Source organism: Strix uralensis, chromosome 1 (assembly GCF_047716275.1).
Source record: "Strix uralensis isolate ZFMK-TIS-50842 chromosome 1, bStrUra1, whole genome shotgun sequence".
Lineage (NCBI taxonomy): Eukaryota > Metazoa > Chordata > Aves > Strigiformes > Strigidae > Strix > Strix uralensis.
In genome coordinates this window covers 174,620,916-174,648,511 of record NC_133972.1, presented here as the reverse complement: position 1 = coordinate 174,648,511, position 27,596 = coordinate 174,620,916, and the positions used below count along the sequence as shown (strand labels likewise).

At 57.2% G+C, this 27,596-nt stretch overlaps 1 protein-coding gene across 4 annotated transcripts in view; it reads left to right on the top strand.

Moving 5' to 3' along the window:
* HSF1 (heat shock transcription factor 1) overlaps nucleotides 1-27,596 on the top strand; it is a 71,903-nt gene extending 44,307 nt beyond the window's left edge. Inside the window, exons 5-14 of one of the 4 annotated variants that reach the window (XM_074889560.1) lie at nucleotides 2,555-2,630; nucleotides 3,224-3,285; nucleotides 4,667-4,763; nucleotides 10,221-10,357; nucleotides 12,644-12,877; nucleotides 16,693-16,779; nucleotides 22,692-22,797; nucleotides 22,964-23,029; nucleotides 25,794-25,863; nucleotides 26,497-27,596. In XM_074889560.1, coding sequence (XP_074745661.1) covers nucleotides 2,555-2,630; nucleotides 3,224-3,285; nucleotides 4,667-4,763; nucleotides 10,221-10,357; nucleotides 12,644-12,877; nucleotides 16,693-16,779; nucleotides 22,692-22,797; nucleotides 22,964-23,029; nucleotides 25,794-25,863; nucleotides 26,497-26,702 — 1,141 coding nt within the window. In that variant the 3' untranslated portion in view covers nucleotides 26,703-27,596. The remainder of the gene's footprint in view (nucleotides 1-2,554; nucleotides 2,631-3,223; nucleotides 3,286-4,666; nucleotides 4,764-10,220; nucleotides 10,358-12,643; nucleotides 12,878-16,692; nucleotides 16,780-22,691; nucleotides 22,798-22,963; nucleotides 23,030-25,793; nucleotides 25,864-26,496) is intronic. The other 3 variants (XM_074889570.1, XM_074889580.1, XM_074889586.1) reach the window with 3 other exon arrangements.

The following is a 27,596-nucleotide window of genomic DNA, read 5'->3' as shown; positions in this document are numbered from 1 at the left end:
TTTCCTGAGTGTATACTGGTAATTAAAGCTCTTTGGAAAGGCTGTTTTTCAAGCGGGATGGACGTTTCTCCTGAGGACCCTCGTCCGGCGGCGGTGATAAATGAGCGTCTCTCCTGGCTTCAGGAGATAACAAATGTCATCTCTGCCTGGCAGAAGCGCCCGGGCGTCCTGAGCTCCCTCCCAACAGCTCTGCTCTCAAACTGGGGGAGACTGGTTTTCTGCGGGGGGGGGGGGGGGGGGGGGGGCGCGGTCAACACACACCTAGGTGGGGATTCAGCCTGCAGAGCCCGTGCTGGGGTGCGGGGAGGGGGGGTCCAGGGACAGGCTGGACTCATCGGCTGCAAGAGAGAGGAGCTCCTTGTCTTCTGCTTCCAAGCCACAAACCTTTTTTCTAAGGCCGCTGGACCTCGTCCCCGGTGTTGGAAAGGCTGGGGGGCTGCGCAGGGCGAGGGAGGAGCCGTGGTTTAGGAGAGGCAGGTGCGGAGCGGGGTCGGGTTTATGCAGTCCCGTAAAAATACGGTATAAACCAAACGCTTCAAAGATCTTCTAATAACTCCCGAAATGAAATGTTTGAAACCGGCCCTTGTAAACTCTTCACCGGCATTTAATTGCCTCGTAAAACAGTATGCTAAAGAAAGTATTAAAGGGTTGTGGGGTTTTTTGCTGCTCTCAGATCAGTTTAACCCTTCGGGGACCTTGTGTCCAGCTGTTTCTGTCCCGCTGCCTAATGAACAGTTACCACCTTCTTTCTTTGCCTTTCACGATACATCACTGGCTCTGATCCACCAGCCCTCGACCTCTGGGCCTGGCTCAGGTGTGGCACGGGCAGCGGCCGGCGCTGCGAGGACGGCTTCATCTCTGCCTCCCACCCTTGGGATTCCGCCGGCGGGCGCAGGGCTGGGGCTCTTCCCTTTCTAACACCGAGGCCCGGCCCTTTCTCGATGCGCTGTTCTGTCCCGAGGCGAATCGAGGAGCCGCGTTCAGATGGTCTGTGCCGAGGAAAAGCTTGGCTAATTTACAGACCTCCCCAAATCCCCGCTGGGGCCCGGAGCAGCAATCCTCCGTGCGCGTAATTGGCAGCTGGTGCGTGGGGAGCGATGGTGCAGCTGAGATAACTGCAGCTGTACCCGTCGATACGAGGGGGAGCCGGGCACCGGCCCCCGCCCCCGAGGCCCCTCGCGTCCCCACGCTGCCGGTTTTGCTGCCGAAAGCACCGATGGGAGCCGACACGCAGCCCCTTGGTCGGAAGCTCGCCCCGTGCTGCGGGCAGGCAGGCAGGCAGCGCCGGCTGGCTCTCCCCTCCGAGGGGCAAATGCTTTCTTTACTTTCTTTACTCAGACATTTTTGATGCGTCCGCGAGTGGAAGCCTGTTTTGAGAAAGTCAGAGTGATTTCGTGCGAGTTTTCCCTCGCTGAGGTTTTGTCACCCACCCTTTTGCGCTGCCGAGGGCTTGCCTTGCCCTTGGGTTGTAATCGAGGCCGACCGGGGGCCTCTGGCCACCCCGTTCTGGGCAGGCCCTGCCAGACCCCACCATCCTGATGGTTGGACTAGATGATCTTCAAGGTCTTTTCCAACCTAAATGATTCTGTGATCCTGCTCCTCCTCCCTGAAGTCCAAGGGAAGCCGTGCAGCCTCTCCGGGATTGTCACCGCTAGTTCAAACCCCTCCGGAGGGGATTAAAATCTGAATTAAAATCTGGCCTGAGCAGGAAAGATCCCACAAAGCTGGGGGGGGGGGGGGGGGTACCCAAAAAAAGGCTCGAAATGGCTGATTTGGGTGCAGAGCGGCTCTCTGGCGTTGAGATCACATCAGTGCTGCGGTCACCTGAACGTATAACTCAAACCATATCACCTGTGAGCAGCTTGGAGCTCTTGTAGCTTTAAAAATAGGAGAAAACGTCGCAGGTTTATTGCTAATTTCTCCATTGTCTTTTATGTTCACAGAACGCACAAACCCCATCATTGCTGTTTTCATTTATAGGCATAGAAAAGCCAAATAGGGAGCTCTAAAAAGCGTGAGGAGTTTGGGAATTGCTGCTGCATGGTGGGAGGGGGGGGGAACCCGAGGGGCAGGTGCTGTGCAGCCGCCGCTCCGTCCCGCCGCAGCCCACGTCTCTGCCGGGACCCTCCTCGCCTTCCCCCCGCCCCTCGGTCTCTAGAGAAGCCGATTTATAACCAGCCCTGCGTGCACCTGGGCCAGATCAAGGAGATTGAGCTGGGTCACCGGGGGCCTTTCCACAAGGGCACCGTAATGGCTTGGAGCAGATGTGAGCTGCTCGCTCGCTCTGGGCACGGCTCTGGGTTACTGCCCACGTGTGAATAGCTGCCGCTCCTGCAGCCCTGCGAGCTCAAAGGATGGCGAACGCCGACTTAATGAACACAATTTCACCCGCAGCCCCAGGAGGTTGTAAATGAGCCAGTATCTGGAGATGTTGGCAAATCCCCTGCCGCAGTTTTCCGACTTGCCCCCGCTTTATTTGCTCTGCCTGAGAGACTGCGGGTTTTTTGTTGGGTTTTGTTTTTTTTTTCTCAGATGGCTTTTTCTTCTCTTGCAGCGAGAACGAGGCGTTGTGGAGGGAAGTAGCCAGCTTGAGGCAGAAGCACGCTCAGCAGCAGAAAGTTGTCAATAAGGTAAATCCCGACCCTCCGGACGGACGGATTGGCACACGCTCGTGCTCGTGGTGGCGAGGCCGGGCACTCGCCAGACCGGTGGGATGCAGCGGTGTTAATTCCATTCAAGAGTAATTTTAATCACCGTGTTTTCTTCCTGTTACGCTTCTGGAAATCCAACGGGGAGAGGCTAAATTTGGGCTGGCTGCTGTCTAATGGCCTCAAGCTGCGCCAGGGCAGGGTCAGACTGGCTCTTAGGAAGGATTTCTTTGCAGAAGGGGTTGTTGGGCGTTGGAATGGGCTGCCCAGGGCAGGGGGGGAGTCCCCATCCCTGGAGGGGTTGAAGAGTCGGGTTGAGCCAGCGCTGAGGGATCTGGTGGAGTTGGGAACATGGTTGGGCTGCAGGAGCTTCAAGGGCTTTTCCAACCCCGATGATTCTGGGGTTCTGTAGAGGTTTCACCCCCAGCCATCACCTTTGTGCTTAGGGTTGCCATCAGCGCTGCCACATCCCCGGTGCCCAGCTCTGGCTCCGCTCAGAGCACAGACCGCTCCCACAACTATTTCTGTCCGGGTCCCACACACACCGTAACAGCTTTTCTTTTTTTTCCTCACAGCTTATCCAGTTTTTGATTTCATTGGTGCAATCCAACCGTATTCTTGGGGTGAAGAGGAAGATGTAAGTCTGCATTTCTACATCCAGAATAAAGATTCCCTGTCTGAGAGAATAAAGAGAGGATCAGCAGAGTGGGTCCCCCAGATCTCTGTCTCCTGTAGCAGCCTTGCCAGTGGGGTAGGACTGGACAGCGGGATCACTGGGATCATGTGAGCCTTCCAGTACTTGCTCCAGCCAAAACCAGTTAACGCTGCTATGCAACTTGTACCGAGAGGGGTTTGTGCCCGGGACGCAGGAGCCCGTGCGGAACCGTAGCTAACCTGCGTGAAACCGCCGCGTCCCCTCGGCAGCGCCCGCAGGGAGGGCCGGGCTCCTGCGCTGCTGAAACGGCCCCTGGGCACCGCCGGGGTGTTTCCTTGGGCCATCCCGAGCGGCCTCCTGTCGTCACAGGCTGCTGTGACACCGTCACAAAGGAATCACACCCGTCCCCACCTGTGCTGGGGGTTGGTTTGCCCTTTGCTGGTTGGTCTGGATGACCATTCAGTGCTCTCAGCGGTTAAGAACGTTCCCAGGTTAATTTGCTTTCGACCAATTAATAGTTACTCGGTTTTGTCCCACTGTAGCACAACTCCTTTTCCCTCCTCAGCCTTTACAGATGGTTCTCCTGTTGTTTCTCCCCTGACCCTGTGCTAGGCTGAGCGGGCCCTGCTCTTCCAGTCTCATCCTGTGGGATGAGCTTCTCCTCCACCCCATTTTTTACACTTGTTCACGTACGAACCGGGAGATGCTCAGCCGTGTGCCTGTTCTTGCCCCGTGTTGCCTGTCGAACCGCAAGGCTGTCCTTTGTGTTTGAACAGTGCCCAGCAGCACCATATGGCAGACAACACCACAGCAGGCTCGATTATTATTAATGAACATAGTGGTTTATACGGTGATAATGTCCAAGACATGCTGAAATGATTTATCTTGTAAGGAGAAAGGGCTTCTCCACAGTACTCAAGTACTTGAAAAGGGCCACAGAAGTGGCTGTGTCACAGCTGACCACCCGTAATCCATCTTTGGAGCAGTTGGCCGTGGAGAAGCGAAGCCAAGCAGAGCGCTGACAATACAGGCCTGCGGGAGGAGGTGACCAGGGACTCTGAACTCTGAGGCCTCAGTTTTTCCATTTCTGCTCAACAGACCTGCCCAGCGTAGCCCAGGGGCCGGTCATGGGGGCTGGTTGTGTCCTCTGTGTCATGGGGCTTCCTGCTCTGCTCCGCTGACGCAGCCGCCCCCGTGGTCACTTGCCCCTCCGGGACCCCCAGACCTGCTTGGGGGTGGGGGCAAGTACCCAGTTCTGGGGTTTAGGGGGCGGGGGGGTGGATTCTGCAGGGTCGGGGGAGAGGTGGTGCCCGAGACCTGGTGCCGGCGGTAACTCCGGTGGTGTTTGGGAATTTTTTCACAGCCCCCTGATGTTGAACGACAACAGTTCAGCACATTCCATGCCGAAATACAGCCGCCAGTACTCCCTGGAGCACGTCCACGGCGCATCCCCCTACGCAGTAAGTATGCCGGGCGCGCCGGGCCTGGGAGCAGGGCGACGGGGGATGCGGCTTCGCGGGGATTTGGCTCTTCTCCAGCTGGTCTTGCCTTTGTACAACCCTTCGCTCGCAGCCTCTTTTGTTTGGTTTGGCAAAAGATTCGAAGGTGGCAGCTGCGTTCTAGCTCGGCCAATGGGGAGAGAGGGCTGTTCGCTGGTAATTCGCCCCCATAGTGGCGCCGGGGCGGAGGATTTGGCCTCGGGGTTGTCTGAATTCCGCTGGAAGCGGCGATGGGTGGAAGTGGTGCCTTCTTGCTTAAGCTTCCATCTGCCATCTCGGGCCGTGTTTTGGCTTTGCGGCAAACAAAATGCTGTCGGTCAGTCTAAGAAACGTTTGCCTAATTAACATGTGCCCACGTATAATTAGCGTTACTCCCTCCAAAGAAACCTGTCAGCCAGGGGAGGTGGTGCGGGGCAGAGCCTGGCCAAGACACAGACCTGAAGTAGCCAAGACTCAAGCGATGGGGACGGAATTGTGTCTGTGGAGGTAGGGAGCCAGGCGGAAAGAGCGGAGCGTGCACAGGAGAATCCCCAGGAGAGCAGGTTGGGTGGAGTGGAGCCGCGGGGTGAGAGCAGGCGGGAGCTGTCAGGGTGAAGGGCTGCCCCGCGAGACCTCGTGGGTGCAGAGTCCGGAGGAAACGCCGTCGCAGCTGGATATGGCTGTGTTCGGCCTCATGACGGTGGGTGAACGTCTCGGCCCCCACGGAGGGTTACAAGGGGGGTGAATCTTGGATTCCCCGAGAGGCCGGGAGTGGTGGAAGGGCCAGTCCCTGCTCTGCAGAGCCACGGCTCAGAGAAACAACGGTGCTGATAACCTTGTTAACTGACAACTTCAGTGAGTGAATGGAGACAATTAGGCAATGATCAACAGATCACCTTCGATCAACCAGTAACCTTCGATCAACCGGTAACCTTCGATCAACCGGTAACCTTCAGACAACTGATAACCTTCAATCAACCGGTAACCTTCGATCAACTGATAACCTTTGATCAACTGATAACCTTCAATCAACCGGTAACCTTCGATCAACTGATAACCTTCGATCAACTGATAACCTTCGATCAACCGGTAACCTTCGATCAACTGATAACCTTCGATCAACTGATAACCTTCGATCAACCGGTAACCTTCGATCAACTGGTAACCTTTGATCAACCGGTAACCTTCGATCAACTGATAACCTTCGATCAACTGGTAACCTTCGATCAACTGGTAACCTTCAATCAACCGGTAACCTTCGATCAACTGATAACCTTCGATCAACTGATAACCTTCAATCAACCGGTAACCTTCGATCAACTGGTAACCTTCGATCAACTGATAACCTTCGATCAACCGGTAACCTTCGATCAACTGATAACCTTCGATCAACTGATAACCTTCGATCAACCGGTAACCTTTGATCAACTGATAACCTTCGATCAACCGGTAACCTTCAATCAACTGGTAACCTTTGATCAACCGGTAACCTTCGATCAACTGATAACCTTCGATCAACCGGTAACCTTCGATCAACTGGTAACCTTTGATCAACTGATAACCTTCAATCAACCGGTAACCTTCGATCAACTGATAACCTTCGATCAACCGGTAACCTTCGATCAACCGGTAACCTTCAGACAACTGATAACCTTCAATCAACCGGTAACCTTCGATCAACTGATAACCTTCGATCAACCGGTAACCTTCGATCAACTGATAACCTTTGATCAACTGGTAACCTTTGATCAACTGATAACCTTCAATCAACCGATAACCTTCGATCAACTGGTAACCTTCGATCAACTGGTAACCTTCCAAGAGTGAATAAAGGCACTTTGACAATGAGACAATTTTCCTAACAACACGTCAACGATCACCTGATCGCACAAAACTTATATACGTGAATATATGTAAGAGCAGAAAGAAGAAAGAGGAAAGAGGGGAGGGGTAGGAAAAGGGGAACCCCCACCCCTGAATCCCACGGTGTCGTAGAGTAACAAGCTCGGTCCATAGGTGTTGGGTCGACAAAGACACACATGGGGTGTTGCCTTTATATCATCTTTCGTATGCCTGCGCAATGGCTTGTTCCAGAAGGTTCTCGGTGGCTTGTCCCCACGCGGTGAGGCAAGTTCTGTCTGTGGGCACTGATGGGAGGGAGGGAGGGGGAGAGAAATGGCCCATCACCCCCCTCCGCAGAGCTCGCTCCGCTTCCCCCCTGCGGCGCGTCCTGCTCGAATTGTTTTGAGGTTTCCTCTTCTCTTCATGAGCAGTTTGTTTGTTTTTTTATGAGCGGTTTGTGACAGCGAATGTTGTCCGTGTCCCACTGCCTCGCTCCAGGATGTGGCCTTGGGGACACGCTGACACGTTCTGGGAGTCTGTAAATGTACCCTTGGGCTGGCCTTCAGATTGCTGCTGGTTCCCAGGGAATCCTGTGGTTTCGTCTACACTCCCACCCTTCTGGTGCACTGTTTGATGTGCTGCTTCCCACGGCAAACGAACACAAGGAGTCTCTTCCAAACCCTTAATCCTGGCCCCGAATCCTCTTTCAGACAAGCTCCCTGGGTGTGTTGAGTTTGCTCGGCCTCAAAAGCCAGCAGAGGGCAGTGGGGTTGCTTATGCTCTATCTCCCTTCCGACCCGAGAGCTGCAGCGTGCCTGCACATATACCCTGTGTCAGACACGGTGCTTTGAACGCCTTCGAGCTGCGCGGGTCTCACGCTGTGGGCTCTGACGTTCGGCGAGGGCTGGAGGCCTCGTCCCGTGCCCTGAGGGCTGCAAAACTGCGCTCGTGGCACTCTCGGAGGGCTGCCTGGCTCCGCACTTACCGCCGATCTCTCTTTGCTTTTAATCGCCTCAGGCCGATGCTGACCCACGCAATTTGCTGCCCCTCGATTCCTGGGTTCAGTTTTGGGCCCCTCACTCCAAAAAGGCCCTTGAATGACTCGAGCGTGTCCAGAGAAGGGCAACGGAGCTGGTGCAGGGTCTGGAGCACAGGTGTGATGGGGAGCGGCTGAGGGAACTGGGGGGGTTTAGTGTGGAGAAGAGGAGGCTGAGGGGAGACCTCCTGGCCCTCTGCAACTGCCTGAAAGGAGGGTGCAGAGAGGGGGGATGAGTCTCTTGAGCCAAGGAACCAGCGGCAGGCCAAGAGGAAATGGCCTCAAGCTGCGGCAGGGCAGGGTCAGACTGGCTCTTAGGAAGGATTTCTTTGCAGAAGGGGTTGTTGGGCGTTGGAATGGGCTGCCCAGGGCAGGGGGGGAGTCCCCATCCCTGGAGGGGTTGAAGAGTCGGGTTGAGCCAGCGCTGAGGGATCTGGTGGAGTTGGGAACGGTCAGGGTGAGGTTCATGGTTGGACTGGAGGAGCTTCGAGGGCTTTTCCAACCCGGATGATTCTGGGATTCTGTCTTGACATGGCTGTTTTCATTTTAGGTGCTCTGTTTGATCTGGTTCCCATCGGCATGTGCTCTGGGAAACTGCCCCACTTAAATTCGGGGTGTCTCTCTCAGGCTGTGACACCCCTGGTCTGGGAAAGCCAGCTGGTGGTTTTTGGCCAAAGCCGTTGTGTGAATCTTCTTTATACTGAGCCTCTGGCAGTGCCGTAGCCCAGGGGTGAGGCTTTCCAGCTGGGAGGTAGCTAAGCCTTCACATGGCCTGTGCGGAGCAAAATAAAAGCTGTCCCCAATTCCAAGGTACAGTCCTGCCGCAGGGACGGCGGATTCCAGCCGCCGGCCCCTGACATGGGGCTGCCCTGGTGTGCCGAGGTGAGCTGAGGAATTTTTGAGCAGAGAACCAAAATAGCGAAGCCCCATTAAAGAGCTCTCCTGCAGTTCGACCACCCTCCGTGGAAGCTCCTCTGTTCCCGTTCCAGCTCCCGTCCGACCCTGTGATCTCTTTTTTAAAAGGGCCTTTATTCTTGCACGCAGCAAATACTTAACACAGAACCACCGGGAGCTCTTCCAGGTATTACCGGATTGTCCCAATTATGGGAAACGCAGGTGGTCATCCTTTCTCGTACTTAAGTGTTTATGATTTTCAGCTCCGAACAGAACTGAAAAAATGATAGTTGGGCGATTTTTCAGAGCGAGCTGCCAATGAGTAGGCTGGATCCTGACACTGCCGCAGCCCCTGCTTTGACAGTGAAAAAAAACTTTGTGTTTTCACAAGAAGAGTGTTAACACGGCGTAAGGCCTTAGTGGGGGTGAGGCCTGGGTAGTCCTGACCTTGCCATAGCTGAGCTCAACGCTGCTCACCGGGACTTGATCTCACGTCAGTGCCGCCAGGCAGCAGCTCGCCCCGTGCCCCCTGGGCTGTGCAACTGCTGCTGCATCATCGTGCCCTTTGCAGCTCGAGAACGCGGCCTCGGGCTCGCAGAAACGATAAAGAGCCCAGAAGTCACGGTGCGGAACAGGGCACGGGGCTGTGTTTGAAGGACAGCGCGCTGCCTGCACGCTCCTCGGCGCCCGTGGGGTTTTAGAAAAGCTCCAGGTGAGCGGCTGCCCCTTTCCTCAACGTGTCGGCGAGCCCGGCGCCAGGCAGAAACGCTCCCGCGCGTGGGACGGATCCGGCACGGCCCCGCCGGGCTCGAGCAGACAGAGCCAGGGGTCCCGCGTGGCTGCCGAGCGTCTCCGCATGGCCCTGTGGAAGCAGTTGGGGTGATTTTTTAATATTTTTTTTAATAACGAGGGAGGTGAGGGGCCACGTCTGCACTGTGCTAAGTGGTGATGAAGAAGGGTCCGGCAGCGTGGTCCCGGCAGACCTTAGAGGGGAGACAGTCACGTCGTTATCTGCCCCTAGGGACGGGCCGGGGGGTCCTCCGCATCCCGACGGGCTTTCGGACACTCCCAGCTGCATCTTCTCATCTGGAGTTTCCTTGTGTCCTGCACTGAGAAATGCTGATACGCAAAGAAGAGAGGGGATTCGGGTTCACTCAGATGTCTCCATTAATTTGCTCCTTAACGAGATCGATAGCAAAATTGGTCGATAGCAGCCATTTCGTGTGCTGTGACAGCGTAGAAATCTCTGTATTTCTTATCTCTGTACGTCCCAGTCATATGAATTTCAACTCCCATTTAAAAGAATGGAGTCTTACTAGAAGGGGTAACCTGAAAATCTGGGTTTCTAAAAGCCCAGGTCTGAATGATCCAGAAAAAGAAACCACCATTTTTACTTTTTAAGTTCCATTATTTCCAAGAAAATGAAGTTTACAGGACAGAAGTCTGATTTTTTTTTTAAATTCCGCCCCCCACCCCCCCAGTAGGGTTGGGTTGGGAGCCGTGTGTCTCTAGGCATCGCTCAGAGCCCCGCCTTGCCTTCCTCCTGGGGAGGCTCAGCCTTCGGGGCTGTTCCGAGGGGCCTCCTCCCGCTCCGTCTCCCGTTGGCGGGACGGGGTCCGGTACGTGCCCAGTGCTTCACACCACGAATGCTCTGATTGTCATTTCAGGCTTCTTCCCCAGCATACAGCGGCTCCAACCTCTACTCCCCGGATTCTTCAGCCAACTCTGGTCCCATTATCTCCGACGTGACTGAGCTAGCCCAGTCCAGCCCTTCCGCATCTCCCAGCGGCAGTCTCGATGAAAGGTAAGCCGTCGCTCTCATAAAATCCGACGCCGCCTGCGTATGAGAATGTGTTTCCCAATGAGCTGAGCGGTCAAACACCACAAGAACGAGTCTCTTCAGTTAAAAACCCCCCGTGAGCTGGAAAACAGCACAGCCCTTGGTACCGGGGACGTTCAGGGTGTTTGACCTCAACACTGCTCACCTCAGCGGGGCTCTGTGGAAAGTCAGACCTGTCCCTCCGGGATAGTCTTGCTCAGGATGCTGCCACCTCAGCACATTTTTGCTTGGTTGGTTGGTTTTGTTCCGCTTTAATTCTTTCTTCCAAACTCTGCCTCCCCTGTCTAGAGTGAGCCAGGCTGGGGCGGGTCACACTTTGGTTTGCACAAGGAAATTGTCCTCGTTGGCTCCATCTCAGTCAGAGAGGGACCTGGGGGGGGATTGATAATGAGCCAGCAGTGTGCCCAGGTGGCCAATGAGGCCAATGGCATCCTGGCTTGTATCAGCACTAGCATGGCCAGCAGGGACAGGGAAGGGATCTGACCCCTGTGCTGGGCACTGGTGAGGCCGCCCCTCGATGAGTGGGTTCAGTTTTGGGCCCCTCACTCCAAAAAGGCCATTGAATGACTCGAGCGTGTCCAGAGAAGGGCAACGGAGCTGGTGCAGGGTCTGGAGCACAGGTGTGATGGGGAGCGGCTGAGGGAACTGGGGGGGTTTAGTGTGGAGAAGAGGAGGCTGAGGGGAGACCTCCTGGCCCTCTGCAACTGCCTGAAAGGAGGGTGCAGAGAGGGGGGATGAGTGTCTTGAGCCAAGGAACCAGCGGCAGGCCAAGAGGGAATGGCCTCAAGCTGCGCCAGGGCAGGGTCAGACTGGCTCTTAGGAAGGATTTCTTTGCAGAAGGGGTTGTTGGGCGTTGGAATGGGCTGCCCAGGGCAGGGGGGGAGTCCCCATCCCTGGAGGGGTTGAAGAGTCGGGTTGAGCCAGCGCTGAGGGATCTGGTGGAGTTGGGAACGGTCAGGGTGAGGTTCATGGTTGGACTGGAGGAGCTTCAAGGGCTTTTCCAACCCAGATGATTCTGGGATTCTGTCCCATGAAACAACTACCGTCCTGGGCGCAGGGTTAGCTTTGCCCTGCACAGAGGAGGAGGTGCAGTGGCAGCTTCATTCCCCAGTAACAGATGATAACCATGACAGCTCTGTCCCAAACACCGCAGGCGGAGAGACTGAGGATCTTGTAGCAAACACAGGTCAGCCAGCACCCAGCAGCAGCGTTTTCAGCTCAGGCCTAGCAGAGGTGGGAGCTGCCCGTAGGTTGTGCCCACCCCGTTCTGCAGCGGCGAAAGCCCCTCGCTGCGGCAGTGCAGCCCCCAGCAGCTCACGAGCTTTCTGAGCCTCCCCAGGCAAGAAGGGCCCATCTTTCCTCAGCACCTTGTGGTCTCCCGATCCCTTTTTTTCTTCCTCTTTAATAGGTTATTCCTGGCACTGGCGCTTCCCCTGAGGTGCTGAATCACCCACAAATGCCATTTATTGCCTTTAATACCCTCTGCCAGGAACACTCGCTCTTAAATATAGACCATATGTTTGCTTAATGGCCCTTTTCTCTGTCCTTTTGTAGTTGCTGTCCTTTGCAGTAGGACTAATTGCACCTCTTACACCCCCAAATCAGCGAGTTTGGGTGGTAAAATTAGGGCTGACCAAAGAAGCCATCCTCCCTGCCCATAAAAACAGTCCATCTGAAAACGCCCGGGTGCTGACGTGAAAGGTCGATCGCAGGCTCTGTCTGCACAAAGGCTTCGCTCCGCCGACCTCGCGGGAGCAGTTCCACCACCGCAGCCCCTGCTCCGGCCTCTCCGCAGCCACTGTGGGAAAAGGCATCATCGCTGTGCCGCTTCTGTGCTAGTTAGTCTACGTCCACATCAAACGCTCTATTGTTTTAACTAGGCTGGTGAAGGAAAATCCCACCCTCCTTCCCAGAACTTCACACGCACAGAGCTGGCTGCGGGGCGCGTCCTGGGCTGAGCAGCCCCACAGACCTGCAGGAACAGGGAATACGCTGCGGTGGCAGAAACAGCGCACGAGGGTGATGTGTCAGGGGAGATGGTTAGGGTCAGAATCAGGACTGTTTAGGTGCTCGATTGGGGTCAGAATCAGAACTGTTTAGGTGCTCGTTCAGCCTCCTCTTTGTAGCTGACTTTGAGGCTTTGCATGTGAAAAGGGAACAGCAGTCAGAAGGAGTTTTTTGCCCCGTTGTGTGGAAGCAGACCTTAGAAATGTGTTAGCGTGAGATTGTTACCAGTTTTCTTTCTCGCAGGAGTAGCCCCTTGGTCCGTATCAAAGAAGAACCCCCTAGTCCCACCTGCAGCCCCAAGATAGAGGAGGCCAGCCCAGGCAACCCTCCTGCTGTTGAAACTCTTCTGTCCCCCTCCACGTTCATTGACTCCATCCTGCAGGAGAACAAGCCCAGCACCACGACCGCTGCAGCCGGCGACAGCACCCCGCAGCCTCAGCCCCAGGAAAAGTGCCTCAGCGTTGCCTGCCTCGACAAGTAAGTGCCGTGCCCAGCCTGGCTGAGCTCAGGCCTTGCCACAGCCATCCCACCGCTCTGTTGTTAAGCTTTGAAAGGATGTTAAGCCAGCGCTGGACGCAGGTGGGGTCGTTGGTGCGGCACGGGGCGCTGAGCGCAGCCCTCCCCGCAAGGGCCAGGGGGGATATTTCTCTCTCCCGTTCCTGTTCTGCTGGGAGCAAGGAATGTTTCCTATCACCTGACCCCCCGCACAGAATTAAACCCCCTTGGGGGGGGTGGATTCTGCTGCAAGGGGCCACGTGAAATGCCAAAATAAGCACGGATAAAAATTACTGTGCTAAATATATCGTTCAAACTGCCAGCTCCTCCAGCGCAGGAATTGAGTCACGGCGAGATCAGCTGTTTCAGCTCGGGCCCAGCACATCCTCGCGGTCTATAAAAGCTTCTGCGCTGTATTTGCAGTCCAGGGGCGGCCGACAGGCACGCGGTGCCGGCAGCAGCTTCCCAAATTGCTCGCTGGAAGCTTTAATCCCAGTGGGTTTTACCTGCAGGTGAGACTTGGAACCGCTGTGGGCAGCGTTTCTCCGTGAGCCTGCTCCGACAGCGTGCACCGTAGCGCTGCCCCTACACCGTCCTCTGCTTTTACCCAGCCCAGCTGCCCCCCAAATCAATAAGGGAGGAAGTTTTGCATTAAACTGGCGTTTGCCCACCTAGTTCTAGTTGTGAATACGCTCTTCCACTCATCCTCTACTCACTAGGACACAGCTTGCGTCAAGCGTAGGCTGGGCTCGGCGGGTGGCAGGCTGGACTCGGAGGGCAGTTTTTTATTAGGGAGCAGACGCGCAGTCTTATGTCTTTTATCACCACACAGTGCTCACAGACGCAACTGCAAGGGTTGGGATGAAAAACCAGAAAGTGGTTTGTCCGCATCAAGCTGCCAAGAACTTCTCCCCTTGACCACGTTGAGATCTTGGCCGCTTCCCGTGCTCCTTGTGTTCTGGGAGAAACAGTGTTGGAGTTAAGGTCTTCCCTCTGAAAGCCAGGACAGATTTTCTGTTCTTAAAGCATAAAAGCGATTTGAAGAAGACACAGTTAGTTCCAGGGTGCTGGAAGGCAGCCGAGAGCTCTTTTAGCCCGAAGGCTGCTGTGGTCTCCCAGCACACGCGAGCGTGAATTCTGCGTCAGCCACCACTTTTCAGAGCTGTTGTGTCAGAGCTCTGCGTGGAGCAGGGACAAAACCTGGGGCAGAAGCCCTTTTCCTTTAACGTTACGCAGGGAGCGCGGCGCGAGCGCGGGGGCTGCCCCTGCGGCCCGTCAGCAGCACGGTGGAGCGGGCGCTGCTGCCTTTACACCTCGCGGACGCGGAGCAGGAGATGCCTGCTCGCTCCTTCCTCCTGGCCTTGGAGATGTTTGTAGCTTCCCCTATTTATAGACGCGTCCAGGGCGCTGCAATCCATCTCACCAATACCTTACAGAGAGACAGATTTTGTTGTACAGCTCGTCACAAGCTGAAACTGGCTGTTTAAAAGGTAATAAAAATGGAAAAAAAAAAAAAAAAGCACTGCTGAGAGCATCTCTTGAATTATGAAGGGCTCTCACAGGCTGTGCAGAAGCAGGGAAAGGACACAGAAAACATTTGCCCCTTGCCCCTGCGGAGAGTGAGCTCCGTGCTTTTACCCTTTAAAAGGGTTTGTGCTTCCTCCTCTTTCAGTGCTCTCTTGCTCCTGCGTTTTGCAGACAGCACTGCGCTTCTCTCATCTGCTTTAGGGACCTTCCAGAGGGAAGGAATCTGGCCAGGAAGGATTCCCAGCCACACACTAGTCCTGTCCCCGTCTCGCAGCTCCTAACCCGGCTGCCCCATGAATTTATAAACGAAGAGTTGTAACATATTGTGGCTGACCCCGTGGGCACGCGGTGCTAGACAAGAGTGGAACTGTTTAACACAAAATCTGTCCCTGCCCGGGGAATTTGAAGGCAAAGTGTAAATAATAAAAGGAAGCCCCGGCCCCGGCTCCTCGATGGGTTGGGATGGTGTTAGCTTTGTGCCTCAGCTTCTCCGCCTGCAGTTTTGGTCCTTGGGGTTGCTGGACACTGTGAATCCTGTTACAGCAGAGGAGGAGGGGGGTGTTCCTAGCAGGCCACGGCCTTGGCTGCTTCCCGACAGCCCTGGAGCGACCTCGCGGCTGCTAGAGCGGAGCAGCACTGGAAGGCTGCGGGGAAACCTTCCTGTGGCCTCTCAGTGCTTAAAAGGGGCTGGTAGGAAAGGTGGGGACAGACTTTTTAGTAGAGCCTGGAGCGATGAGACAAGGGGTGATGGTTCTGAACTCAGAGGGGAGATTCAGCCTAGATCTAAGGAATTAATTTTATACTTGGAGGGTGGTGAGGCACTGGACCAGGTCGCCCAGCGAGGGGGTCGATGCCCCGTCCCTGGGAACGTTCAAGGTCAGGTGGAACAGGGCTCTGAGCGACCCGAGCTGGTCGCAGATGTCCCTGCCCGTGGTGGGGGGTGGGACTGGATGACCTTGAAGGGTCCCTCCCACCCCAAACCCTTCACTGAGTCGATGCCTCTCGACCAGCCGTAGGTGCCCGGCGGAAAGCGGAGCGAGCAGAGCACAAACTGGGGAGATGCTGAGCGGGCAGCGAGGATGGCTGGCTGACGGAAGCGCTGGCAGCAGCGGCTCTGAACGGGCAGCACGCTGCTCGTCACATCCCCAGCAGCGCCCGTGCCGTGGCCTCTCCCTGCACCCCGCCCCGCGCTCAGAGCTCGGCGCTTGCTCCTTGGCCTTTGGAGCCGGACAGGCCGCGTGTCGGAGGACGCGGCGCAGTGCCCTTTCTCTGTTAAATCCCCAGGAATCCACTCGTTGTGTTGAGAGGCGGGTAATAAGGGAGGCGTTTTACTGATGGTGGGTGACTTCACAGTATGTCTGGGGTGCCCAAGCGCTGCTGGCTTGACCCCAGCGCTCGCAGCCTGCCACGAAGTCTCAGCAGTACCTGTTTTTCATCCCATGAAGTGTGTTTCGCTTGTTCTCAAATTTATTGGAGAAGAGCAGCCTGTAAGAGTGCGGGTCACGGCGTGCAGTGCCTCTTTGTGAGCCACGCGGGCTGTTATTTAATCTACAAGACATCCTTTGTCCAGGGGAATTTCATTGGAAACGAGAACGACCTTCGTGTGACCACCAGGGTTTAGCAGCAGGTGACAGTACCGAGATTCTGGCAGTAAAAGGGAATGTTTGCCTGGAAACGCTCACGGGGTGGCCCAAACATTATCCACCCTCCACCCAGGGACCCTCGGGAGCCACTTTACAAGAGCCCAAGCCCATCGCACGCCGACAAACTTTGACGCCCACATTCCTAACGTGATGTAGGTTCTCAGAGAGCAGCGGGCCGCTGGGCCGGCTCCTGCCTTTCCCCAGAGCCCCAGCGCCCCGTCAGCGGCGCCAGCGGCTGCGCTCCCCTGTCAGTGCCGCCCCAGAAGCAGACACGCGTCAGGAGTCGTTGGTCTTGCTGAGAAACCTCCAGCTGAGCTTGGCTGTGCTGTAAGGGCCCCGTGCTGTTGTGCTGTGACGACCCCGTGCTGTAACGACCCCGTGCTGCCTCCGCTTGCTTTCGCAGGACTGTTTCCGTGTCTTGTTTTCTGTTGTGAGTCACAATTCTGCCAGCCTGCAGCTGCTTGCCCGCTTCCAAAGCGCCACAGGGCCGCCCCCCCAGCACCTTCCGCGCCACTTGAAGCGCAGGAGCATGTTCTTCCCTTTGAACCTAACAAACATTTCATTCCTTGAAAGTGCCTGGTTGTGAGTCTCTCGAATCTACTACCCTCTTCTGTTTGTATTTTTCAGTTTGACTCGCTCTCCGCAGATGTCAGAGGTCACTCGTCTTTGCCCCAGTTCCTCCTCTTCCTCACTGCATTGCAGATCACAGCAAGGGTCAGCATTTCCCCAGGCGCTGCCGTGGTGGGCAGGGGAGCAGGGGAGCGCTGCAGTGAGCAGGCAGCGGGCCTGACCTTCTGGGTAGTCCGGCAGCGAGGAGAAAGCTCTAAAAATCAGCACAGCGAGGCGCAAACTTCTCGGCCAGCTCAACACAGTGGCTGCAAATATTGAGCAGCCAGCAGAGGCTAAACTTCTCCTCCTCTAGGGTGGTCTTGGCAGGGAGGGAGGGCAGCCTGCGCCGCTGCTGTCCATGCTGTACCTGGTTTTGATGAACGGAAACTTCAGCCCTGCGAGCTGCTGGCTCGGCCTCTCCTGCCAGCGCAAAACTCACACAGCTCGGTCACCAAAGTGTTGCGTTGGAAAAGCGATGGGAGCTCAGGGCTGAAATGACTTTTCGGATGTGTTTTCCTGTTTTACAATCGTGACAGAACAAGGAAACTTCCCACTGCAAACCCGCCTGCGCCCCAAGATGCTGCTTTAATAAAGCTTTGTTGTAGAAAGAAACATCCCAGATAGGACTGGGTCCATCCAGGCTGGCAGCCTGTCTCCCACAGAAGCTTAGGGAACACTGAAGTATTGCCCTTAAATACTTTAACCTAATGTAGAGAATAATGCAAAAGACAAATGTAGTATGTCTTGAGCTAAAACGCATCCTAAATTGGTCTTTCACCCCCACAAAGGTTATGTCCGAGGTGGTCGGTGCAGGAATCGCCGCAGACGGCTCTGGTGGGTCTGGGCCCAGCTCTCCCGCACCCCGAGCCCGTCGCCCAGGCACGGAGGGAGCGCAGGGGGCTGCTTTTTCCTTACGGAAACATGCTCATCGTGGCAAATCTGCTCTGTCTTCTTGCTTTTAGAAAACAGAACATTTGAAAAGGAAGGAAAAAGCCTCTGTACGTTTTCAGTGCTTTGAATTCAGAGGATGGGGGGTTGTGTGGTGCCTGGGAGCGTCTGGTGGCCGGTCGGTTGTTTCTGGGAAGCGACCAGCAGCGTGGGCTTGGCGGGGTCAGGGATGGCAAAGGACAGCTCTGCTCGGGAGCGGGGCCGGGCTGCCACGCCAGGAGCCGCTCCCTGCCGAAGCGCCGGCTGTGCCGACAGAGAGCTGAGATGTGGGAACCGTGCGCTGGAGCTCGGGAGCTCCGCGGTGGCTCCAGGGCCTTCCTGGGAAGCGTGTTCTGCTTGTGGATCACACTGGCGTGAGCCCTGGTGCTGGGCTTGCAGGCAGCTGCCTGGCCATAAGGCACAGGCAGGGGCGGCAGCAGGCAGCACCAGAGGCAGATGGAGTTCTCTCATCAGCGCCTGTACCAAAACGTGCCTTTTCCCCAGTAAAAAGCTGCCAGCTCAACTGGCTCCCAGCGCAGGGAGAGGCGGGTCGCTGCTTTCTGCTGCCTCCAGCAGTCACGGCGAGGATCACACGGCCGGGGCTTCCCAGCGTCTGGGGCCACCGCGGCATCGGGATTCAACACGTCTTTCCACTGGGGACGAGCGGCGGGGACCCACAGAGAGCAGATCTGTGAGCAAGAAGGTGCTATTTTTACTTTGCTGCTTCTCAGACTGTAAAACAGCCCACCCAGAGCGGGACCACCCCACGCGGGCCGACTGCCATCACCTCATCAGGGGGAAACGCAGGCAGCGAGGGTCTCGCGAGAGCCCGTGCTCTGTGGGCCACCCCGGGAGCCCAGGAGCCGGGGATTGTTATTGTGGCTGGTTCGTTAATCTGGCTGGTTTGTTAATCTGGCTGGTTTGTTATTTTGGCTGGTTCGTTAATCTGGCTGGTTCGTTAATCTGGCCCGGGGGAACTCGCCGGGAGGATGTGCTGGGCCTGGGGACGGGCGCTGCGACAGGGAAAGCAGAGCCAGGGCGGGCCCTTTGGGCAGGGTTATTCTTTACCTCTAAAGTGTTTCCAGTGCCCTTTTCCCCTGCGCATCCACGCACCTGGGGCCTTGCAAAGCTCTTCTGCATCAATCCTGTCTCATGCAGCCTGTCCCTGTCACATTTTCTGCGGATTCTGCTGGTAGTTTGCGGGTTACTTGGGACACAGCGATGGGGTGGGACCCTCATGTTGGAGCTCCCTGCCTCTTCCCCGGGTGGATGCAGCGCGGTGCTGTGGGGGTGGCACATCCTGCTGCTGGCTCCTCCACTCCCAGAGCGCGTGCCCCGCTCTGCCGTGGGCTGTGGGTGTTGGGAGGACTTTTGAGTCTTGGCTTTGAAGAGAAGGCGTTGATCTCTCAGCACTGGAGACGTGCTGGGACAGGGAAGGGATCTGACCCCTGTGCTGGGCACTGGTGAGGCCGCCCCTCGATGAGTGGGTTCAGTTTTGGGCCCCTCACTCCAAAAAGGCCCTTGAATGACTCGAGCGTGTCCAGAGAAGGGCAACGGAGCTGGTGCAGGGTCTGGAGCACAGGTCTGATGGGGAGCGGCTGAGGGAACTGGGGGGGTTTAGTGTGGAGAAGAGGAGGCTGAGGGGAGACCTCCTGGCCCTCTGCAACTGCCTGAAAGGAGGGTGCAGAGAGGGGGGATGAGTCTCTTGAGCCAAGGAACCAGCGGCAGGCCAAGAGGGAATGGCCTCAAGCTGCGCCAGGGCAGGGTCAGACTGGCTCTTAGGAAGGATTTCTTTGCAGAAGGGGTTGTTGGGCGTTGGAATGGGCTGCCCAGGGCAGGGGGGGAGTCCCCATCCCTGGAGGGGTTGAAGAGTCGGGTTGAGCCAGCGCTGAGGGATCTGGTGGAGTTGGGAATGGTCAGGGTGAGGTTCGTGGTTGGACTGGAGGAGCTTCGAGGGCTTTTCCAACCGAGAAGATTCTGGGGTTCTGTGACATCTCCTCGCCTTCAGCGCCTGCACTCCTCAAGGGAAGGGAGAGCTCTGGGCCTTCTTCCTGCACACACTCAGCTCAGGCTGCTCCACTGGGGCTGTCGGGCTTCAGGGACAGAAGCAGAGGCCTTACGGAGCCCTTGGCCCCTCCGTCTCGGTGCCTGGAGACACTGGTTCCTCACACTTCAACCCACAGCACACTTGGAAAGTTAAGGAAAGCCGTATTGCTCCGGAGAGTCCCTCTCCCTCTTTCTTCCCTGCTCGGTGAGCGTTTTCCATGGCAGCCGTAGCTCAGCGCAGGAGAGTGGGACCTGCGGGGAGCGTTAAACCCGCCAGCAGCGCTGGGAACCAGTCACCAACTACCCATTTCCAGTTCCACATCGAAACCAGCGGCTCAGGGGCCCCTCGTCTCCTGCAAAGAAACAGGGAGACTCGCTTCGGAGGCCCGGAGTTCGTTAGCGGTCTAATCCCAGCGTCACTTTTCGCGTGAGCTGGCCTGGACCCCGGCCTGGGCTCTGTCCCCGCGGGGGTGGAAGCACCAGCCTGTCCCAGGTGGGTTTCTGATGGCACCGTGGCTGGGACGGGCCCGTTCCACGCTGTGGGGTCGCTGAAAGGGTCTTAAATCCCCCAGAGTGTTTCAGGTGCTGGGCAGTGAGGACTTCGGAAGCCATTTAAAAGCCTAAACTTGGATAAGTAATTTATTTGTGGATCTTAGTTCTAAAAAAGAGTTGCAGACCTCTGCAGCTCCCGCTCGCACGCGGGGGAGAGGTAAGGCAGGAATGTGCTGCTGGGCTGCGGCTGCAGCCGGTTTTCCTGTGGCCCCGAGCACAGTATTCCCAGAATGAGGATATTTGTTGCTCTGGCAGGATGCTCATTTGTGCTGTTGGACTTTCCGAGCTGCCAGGGGACCTCGTGGCTGCTTTTCGCTTTCTGCAGCGCTGCCAAAATACTTGATTTTGTCCCCTTCAGGGTGCTGCTGCGGGATGAAGGGGCAAGGTGGGGCGGTTCGGGCCAGGACCTGGAGCTGCCCGTGCTGTGGCCGGGCCCCGAGCGCCGCGGTCGGGCGTTTGCAGTGCTGCGGGGGCCGGGGGTGCTCGGTCTGCCGAAGGGATCTCAGTGGGAAACGCTCCTCTGCAGGGGGCTGGTGCCAGTGGTGCCTGAGGGGGACAAACTCCACCGCAGCAGCTACGGACCCTCCAAGCAGAGAAGGAGCTTCTGGTGTTTTTCTAATCCGTGGGAGAGTGAAAACCGCAGCTTTGCCGTTTGCCTCGTGCTTGTGCACGTCTGCCCGTGCCTCTGACATCGTCCTCTTCAGCTCCACGCTCTCCCTGGGCGGGACCTGCACTGCCAGTCCCTTGTCAGCACCTTCCGTGGCCAAAAAGAGCCTTTCTGGGACAGAGGATGTGGTGGATTGAAGGTGGGGCCACACCACAACTGACAACTGCAATAAACTGAACCTGGTACTGCTAATGTTGCCAAATTCAGGGGTTTTTCAGCAGGGCCGTGGGCCAGACCCCAGGCCGCCACCAGACCAAACCTCCTGTTCTCCCAGGAGTGCTCACCAAGAGACCCTCGGAGGCTTTTTGGCAGCACCGTGAGGTTTTTGTCGTCCGCTTTTCTTCTGGAGCGTTGTGGACGTGAAGTGCCGCCAGCACCGTGGGACTGGAGAACGCTGCGAGGCCAGTCCCCGCTCCGCCGCTGCAGCCCCGGCTGCCCCGCTCCGCTCAGCGTGACCACGCTCTGGAGCCCAGGCCCGCAGCCGAGCTCGGGGTCGGTGAAAAGCTTTGCCAGGATTGCTCCTGCTCAGCCGCCCGCCGGGGGCTGCAGCGTCACCCGAGCGACGGAGGAGGGGACAGGCTGTGTCCTCACAGCTGGCCTGGTTTGTCGTAGGGCCTGGTTTGTCTTAGGGCCTGGTTTGTCGTAGGGCCTGGTTTGTCTTAGGGCCTGGTTTGTCTTTCAGCCTGGTTTATTTTATGGCCTGGTTTGTCTTAGGGCCTGGTTTATCTTTCAGCCTGGTTTATCTTAGGGCCTGGTTTATCTTACAGCCTGGTTTATCTTACAGCCTGGCTTGTCTTACAGCCTGGTTTATCTTACAGCCTGGTTTATCTTAGGGCCTGGTCTATCTTATGGTTTGTCATATGACCTGTTTTGTCTTACAGCTTGGTCTATCTTACAGCCTGGTTTGTCTTAGGGTCTGGTTTATCTTACAGCCTGGTTTATCTTATGGCCTAGTTTGTCTTACAGCCTGGTTTATCTTTCAGCCTGGTCTATCTTACAGCCTGATTTATCTTAGGGCCTGGTTTACCTTACGGCCTGGTTTGTGGGGCTGGCACCTCGCTGCCATCCATCACTCACGGTGCGCGGTGTCCGGGTACAGACAGAGCCCGGCTTTGCCGAGATACCACGTAGGTGTTGGCTCTTGGGCGCTGCCCGGAGCCGTCAGGGGCGTGCGCAGGTCGGGATGCAGTGGGAAGGTTCGTCTCCCCGGGTACACGGAAGCAGCTTTAGTTCCCTCCATTGTTACTAGAAAGTCCATCTCGCGATGAGCAAATGATTTCCCCGTTGCCAGTCCAGATGCAAAGGTTTTTTCTGGCCAGCCCTTGAGATTTTCACCCAGAGCAAGTTGTGGCGGGGAGGAAGGGTTGTCGCCCTTTCTTTGTCACGTATCCACAACCGGGAGGTGCCCCGCAGAGGCGGTCCCTGCGTCTGGACTGGAGAAAGGGTCCAAAGCTGCCCCGAGGTCCCTGCCAGCCCGTGGTGGCCAGTGGTTACCCCTCACCACAGAGCCTAAACGGCTGCAGAAATCCGGGGGTTCCTCAGAAATTCCCCGTATTTGGGCCATGCTCGCCCTCGGACCCCTCCGGAGGAAGAGTCCCAGCGGCGTCTCCAGGCTCGGGCCGGAGATGGAGCGAGGGAGGGAGCATCGCTGTGGCGGCGTGCCGACCCCCAGGCTCGCTGGAGCTGCAGGAGCCCCGGCCCCGCTCTCCCGCTTGGGTCGTAGGAGTAGCAAGTCCTCGGGTGGAGAGAAATCCCCTTAGTAGCCCAAAACGTGGGGAGAGGCTTCTCGGCGCTGATCGCCTGCGCTCCTCTTTCTCTTGCCCAGGAACGAACTCAACGACCACCTGGACACCATCGATTCCAACCTGGATAACCTGCAGACGATGCTGACCACCCACGGCTTCAGCGTGGACACGAGCGCGCTGCTGGACGTGAGTACCTGCCCCCCGCTCCCGCCGGGCCCCGGCTGCGTCGCGCGGCGCCGCGTGCCTGTGGCTGGCGGTGGCAGATGGACCACGGTAGCTTCGACCATGAATTTCCACAGCATGCCTGCGTTTGCTTTTCTTTCCCTACACTCATCATTCTTTCCTTTGGCAGCTCTTTAGCCCTTCAATGACGGTTACAGACATGAACCTCCCCGACCTGGACAGCAGCCTTGCCAGTGTGAGTAGCTGTTAAAAATCCCTGCGTGCACACGCAGCTGCCAGAACGAAGTGTGTCCCGCTGTTCCGCAGCCGCCCCTCCGCGTGATTAAAGGACGGGCTCTGACAGGCTCTGGCCAGCCCCAGCCCGAAGGGAGGGGATGTGGGTGAGAGGAGGAGCGGGGAGCCCCGCGCGGGCCGGGGGAGCCACCGAGGGGAAATAATTCAATTAGCGCCGCCGCTTTCTCCCGAGCAGCTCCTACAGAGAGCAGGGCTACTTCATCATTCACGCTCGGTTAATTAGGTGCTGAGACTTCCAGCTCTCCTGCGAGCTCTGCCCCCTGAACGTGGAAGTGCACTGAGGCCTAGAGAGCTGCATGTGGTTTCCATAAACCCTCCTTTTCGCTTTCGTGAATTGTCAGGAGGTTTTCTCAAGGCAGGCTCCATCCTGTGCCCTGTTCGTTATTTTATTTCCTCGCGTATCGTCCGCGCTGAGCACCGCGCGCGGTGCCGACTCAGCCTCTCCTCGCAAGAGCCAGCGTTGCCTGATAAAATGAGGGTTTTTTCTATCAGATAACGGTGATCAGGCAAACACGGCGTTTTGTGGCTGCTCCCAGAAGGTGCTTGGAGCAGCGGGGTGGAAATTACAGTCAAATCCAGCAAGTCCCAGACCCGGGAGCCCAATGCCTGGAGCGCTCCCGGGCTGGGGCCGAGTCCGGAGCCCCGGTGCTGCCTGCGCTGCCCTGTGTCGGTATTTGCACAAATTAGAACAATTCCGTGAGAAAAACTGAGGGAGACTGAGAAAAACAACGGCGTGGGTGCTGGGGTCTTCTCGCCCGGCTGATGCAGTGAGCAGGAGACCCTCAGCTAGTCTCTAACTCCTTCTCCCCCCCCCCCCCCCCCACTTCTTTTTTTAATCTGAAAAAAGCACAAAGGGATCGTGTGTTTTTTCTCCCAGCGCAGAACAGGAAACATCTTGAAACTTCTTGCAAAACAGGAAAACCTGGATTTAAGTCCCTTTGCTGGGAGCTTGTGGGCCCGCAGGTGCTGCTCCTGGGCCGGGCCGTGCGGGAGGGGGGGAGCGGGGGGAGCGCGTGCAGCCCCGCGCCGAAGCACCCCCGCGGCGTTTCCCGAAGCCGAACCGTTCCCACGAGTGCGTTTGGGCTACGCCTGACCCTGCGCTGGAGCGGGGGGACTCCTTACCCCGCCTGGCACCGGCGGGTAAAACACAGAAAAGGACTTTGCAGTTAATAATTCCGCAGCGTCCCTGGGGCGCGTCTCTCGCTGGATGTTTCTCGACCTTTTTGCTCCCTCCTCCCGCCCGGTGGTGCGACGTGGACACCGGCGACTAGCCGAGCTCTTGGGCTACTCGCAGGGGAAAAAGGGCTACAGGGGGAAGGGCAGAGGTGCAGTTTGTGCAGACAAACACCTTCCCCTGAGCTCTTTAACCAGGTTTTCTCCCGACTCGAGGCTCTGGGGCCGGCTGGGCAGGGAGCACAGGCTTAGTGGGATTTGGGAGAAGAGCACGAGTGGTGAAGATTCAGTAATTCAGAAAGGAATTACATGGTGCCGTTGAGCTGAGGGTTACACCGCAGAAAATCTGGAAGCAGGATTTACTAACGGAGTCTTAACTGGCGCCCTCTGAAATCCACAGCTTAGCTCTTCAGCTCGAGCCGTGTTCGGATCGAGGTCACTTGTGTGTCGTTTATCTCCGGTGTCACCCTGGGAGGGCTGTTGCGCTGGGCTTTGTCTTCACCCAGCTACGAAAACCCCAGTGCTGGCTGTAGGTTGAGCTGCAGGGTTCCTGAACTGCAGCCAGACGCTCCCTGGTTGGACTAGATGATCTTTAAGATCTTTTCTGACCTAGATGATCCTGTGATTAAGACCCGCGTGCTCTCCAGCGCTCTGCTTTCGCTTGGTGCCGGTCGCTAACTGGTAACCAAAACGCTGGCTCCGCGCTGAAATCCTTGCTGAGGTGGCTTTTCCGCGGCAGCAGGTGCTGTAATAAGTAGTCAAGGGATTATTAACTGCCTGTAAATCCAGAGAAGGAAAGTGGTCCCGCAGGAGAGCGTCCGCTCAGGCGTTGTCCTCCCAGTGGCGAATCCTGCTCGGCGGTCCGGGATTAGCTGGCTCAGCACCGTATTCCCTGGGCGGTGTTAGTTCTGGGGGTGCCGGGGTTTCCCCTCCTGACTTTGCAGCAAGCGGAGCTCCTCGGGTGGGCAGGGCGGTTTCTCCCGCTTCCAAAGTGTTTTTTCCCTTTAACACTCAGATTTTCCAGCCCGGTCGTGCCCGTGGGATGGGGGTGAGACAGGATCGTGTCCCCGGCCACAGCCCGGGTCGCTCTGGCAGCTTGCCGGGACCTGCAGCTCTCAGGTGCTTGAGTAGCAATAAGACTTTGAATAAATAAAAATCAATTAATAAAATGACTCTTGACAAGCGTGTCCCGAAGGCTGTCCCTGGGATTTTCGATCCCGGGATGCGGAACGTGCTGTGATCAGAGGGAGCGTTTGCAGAGCAGGACCTTTGCGTCTAGGAGAGAGGAGCCGGGTGACCAGGCTCGGCCCCGGGAGCCTCGCGGTGCCGGCACCGGCCACGCTGGCGACGCGGGAGCTGGAGCGGAGGCTGGAGCTGGAGCTGGAGCTGCACGGGCCCGGCCGCCAGCCCCACACCCCCCCCACGGCCGGCCCCCCCCGCCGTCGCGGGGCTCCGAGGCTGTGAACCCTGCACGCTGCGCGTGTGTCGGGTCCGTCGGACCCCCACCCACCCAACTTTTCTTCTCCCCGCAGATTCAGGATCTCCTTTCATCCCAGGAGCAGCAGAAACCGGCTGAGACAGAGGCCAGCACAGCAGACACAGGTACCCGGCGGCCGTCTCGGTTTTCTCTCAGCGGCGGGAGATTTGAGACTGTAGAAAAATGGTTTCTCCTCCCAAAATTTGGCTGAGAGATGGGGCTGTCGAGGCTGGAAACGAGGAAGCCGGGAGGGGGGTCTGAGCTCTGTGTGTAAATCCCCAATGGGAGGGAGCGACACGGAGGGAGCCGGGCTCTCCTCGGCGGTGCCCAGGGAGAATTGAAACAAAATTCCATCAAAACACAGAATCCTGCCAATTTTTACCGTGAGGGTGCTCGAGTTCTGGCACAGGCTGCCCAGAGAGGCTGAGGAACCGTGGAGATGTTCAGACACGCTCCTGGGCAGCCCCCCTGCACCGGACACTCGAGGTCCCTCTGGCCCCATCGTGGGATTTGGGACCGAGTGGGCCCCCACGGTGCCGCTCCCCGGCCCCCAGCTGCAGGCTCAGCCCCCCCCGGCCCGGGCAGGGCGCTCTCCCCGTGCTGTCGGGGTGAAATTCCTCGCCGAGTCCTGGTGCCTGGCGGGGCGCGGGGCGCTGCTTCCCGCGCGGCCGCTGTCGCGTTCCCCCGCCCGGCGCTGGCTTCGCCGCCCGCCCGCCCTCCCAAAAAGCGTCACCCTCGTGCCGACTCTCTCTTGGCAGGGAAGCAGCTGGTGCACTACACGGCCCAGCCCCTCTTCGTGGTGGACTCGAGCGCTATCGACATGGGGAGCGGGGACCTGCCGATATTCTTCGAGCTGGGGGAAGGGCCGTATTTCACGGACGGGGACGAGTACTCCGAAGATCCCACCATCTCCCTCTTGTCAGGGACTGAGCAGCCCAAACCCAAGGACCCTGCGATATCCTAAGGCCCAGGGCAGGGTGAAAAGAGGAAGAATACGCACTAAAGGGAAATCCAGCCGTCGGCCTCCTCGCTTTGCACAGACATTGAAAGCTCTAAACGCCCTCTGGTTCATGTTTGCTTCCCCCCGGCACTGTGAGGATTTCATTTGTGTGTGTGCTTAATGAGGTGTTTTGAAATCTGCTTTAGATTCTAGCCACCCAGCGCTCCTCCAGTTTGGCGGCCGCCGGGGGGGGGGGGGGGGGGCGGCCCGAGCCGTGCAGGAGGGTCCCCCGCACCCCCCCTGAACCTCGCGGTGCCGCGGCGGCTCCGGGGAGCGGGCGGGAGAGCCCGGACGGCCCCTTAACGCCACGCTCGCGATTCTGGTGCCGGGTGTGTCCCCCCCTCAGCCCCTCTCCACCGCGGGACACCGGCGGGGGCACGGCCGCGGGGAGGGGGGGGCCGGGAAGCGGGGCGCTCGCCGGGGGTGCAGACGGGGTAGCTTTTCGGAGGAAGAGAGTTCCCCTTCCACCCCTGTCCCCTTCCCTCCTCGCCCCCGGAGAGGTGGATGCGATGGTTTTTAAAAGAGAAATAAAAGTTTGCCGATCTGGCGCCGGTGGGTCGGATCCCGTTGTGGTCTCTGCCTTGCGGTCTGGTCCCCGAGGGTCTCCCCCCAGCCCAGCTTTATCTTCTCTTTTTTTATTTTCTCTCGCTCTGTGTGTTTCTTTTTATTTGTTCCTTTGGGTTTGTTTTCCTTTTGCTTAGCAGTAAAAATTTGTACATTTACACTTCAGATTGTTAATAGTAAAAACTGTATTTTGAATTTTTACATGAGAGAAGAAGAACCCACTTCTATCTATATATATATAAATATCTCTCTATATATATACATACAAATATATATAAAACAAATGGTCTGTCA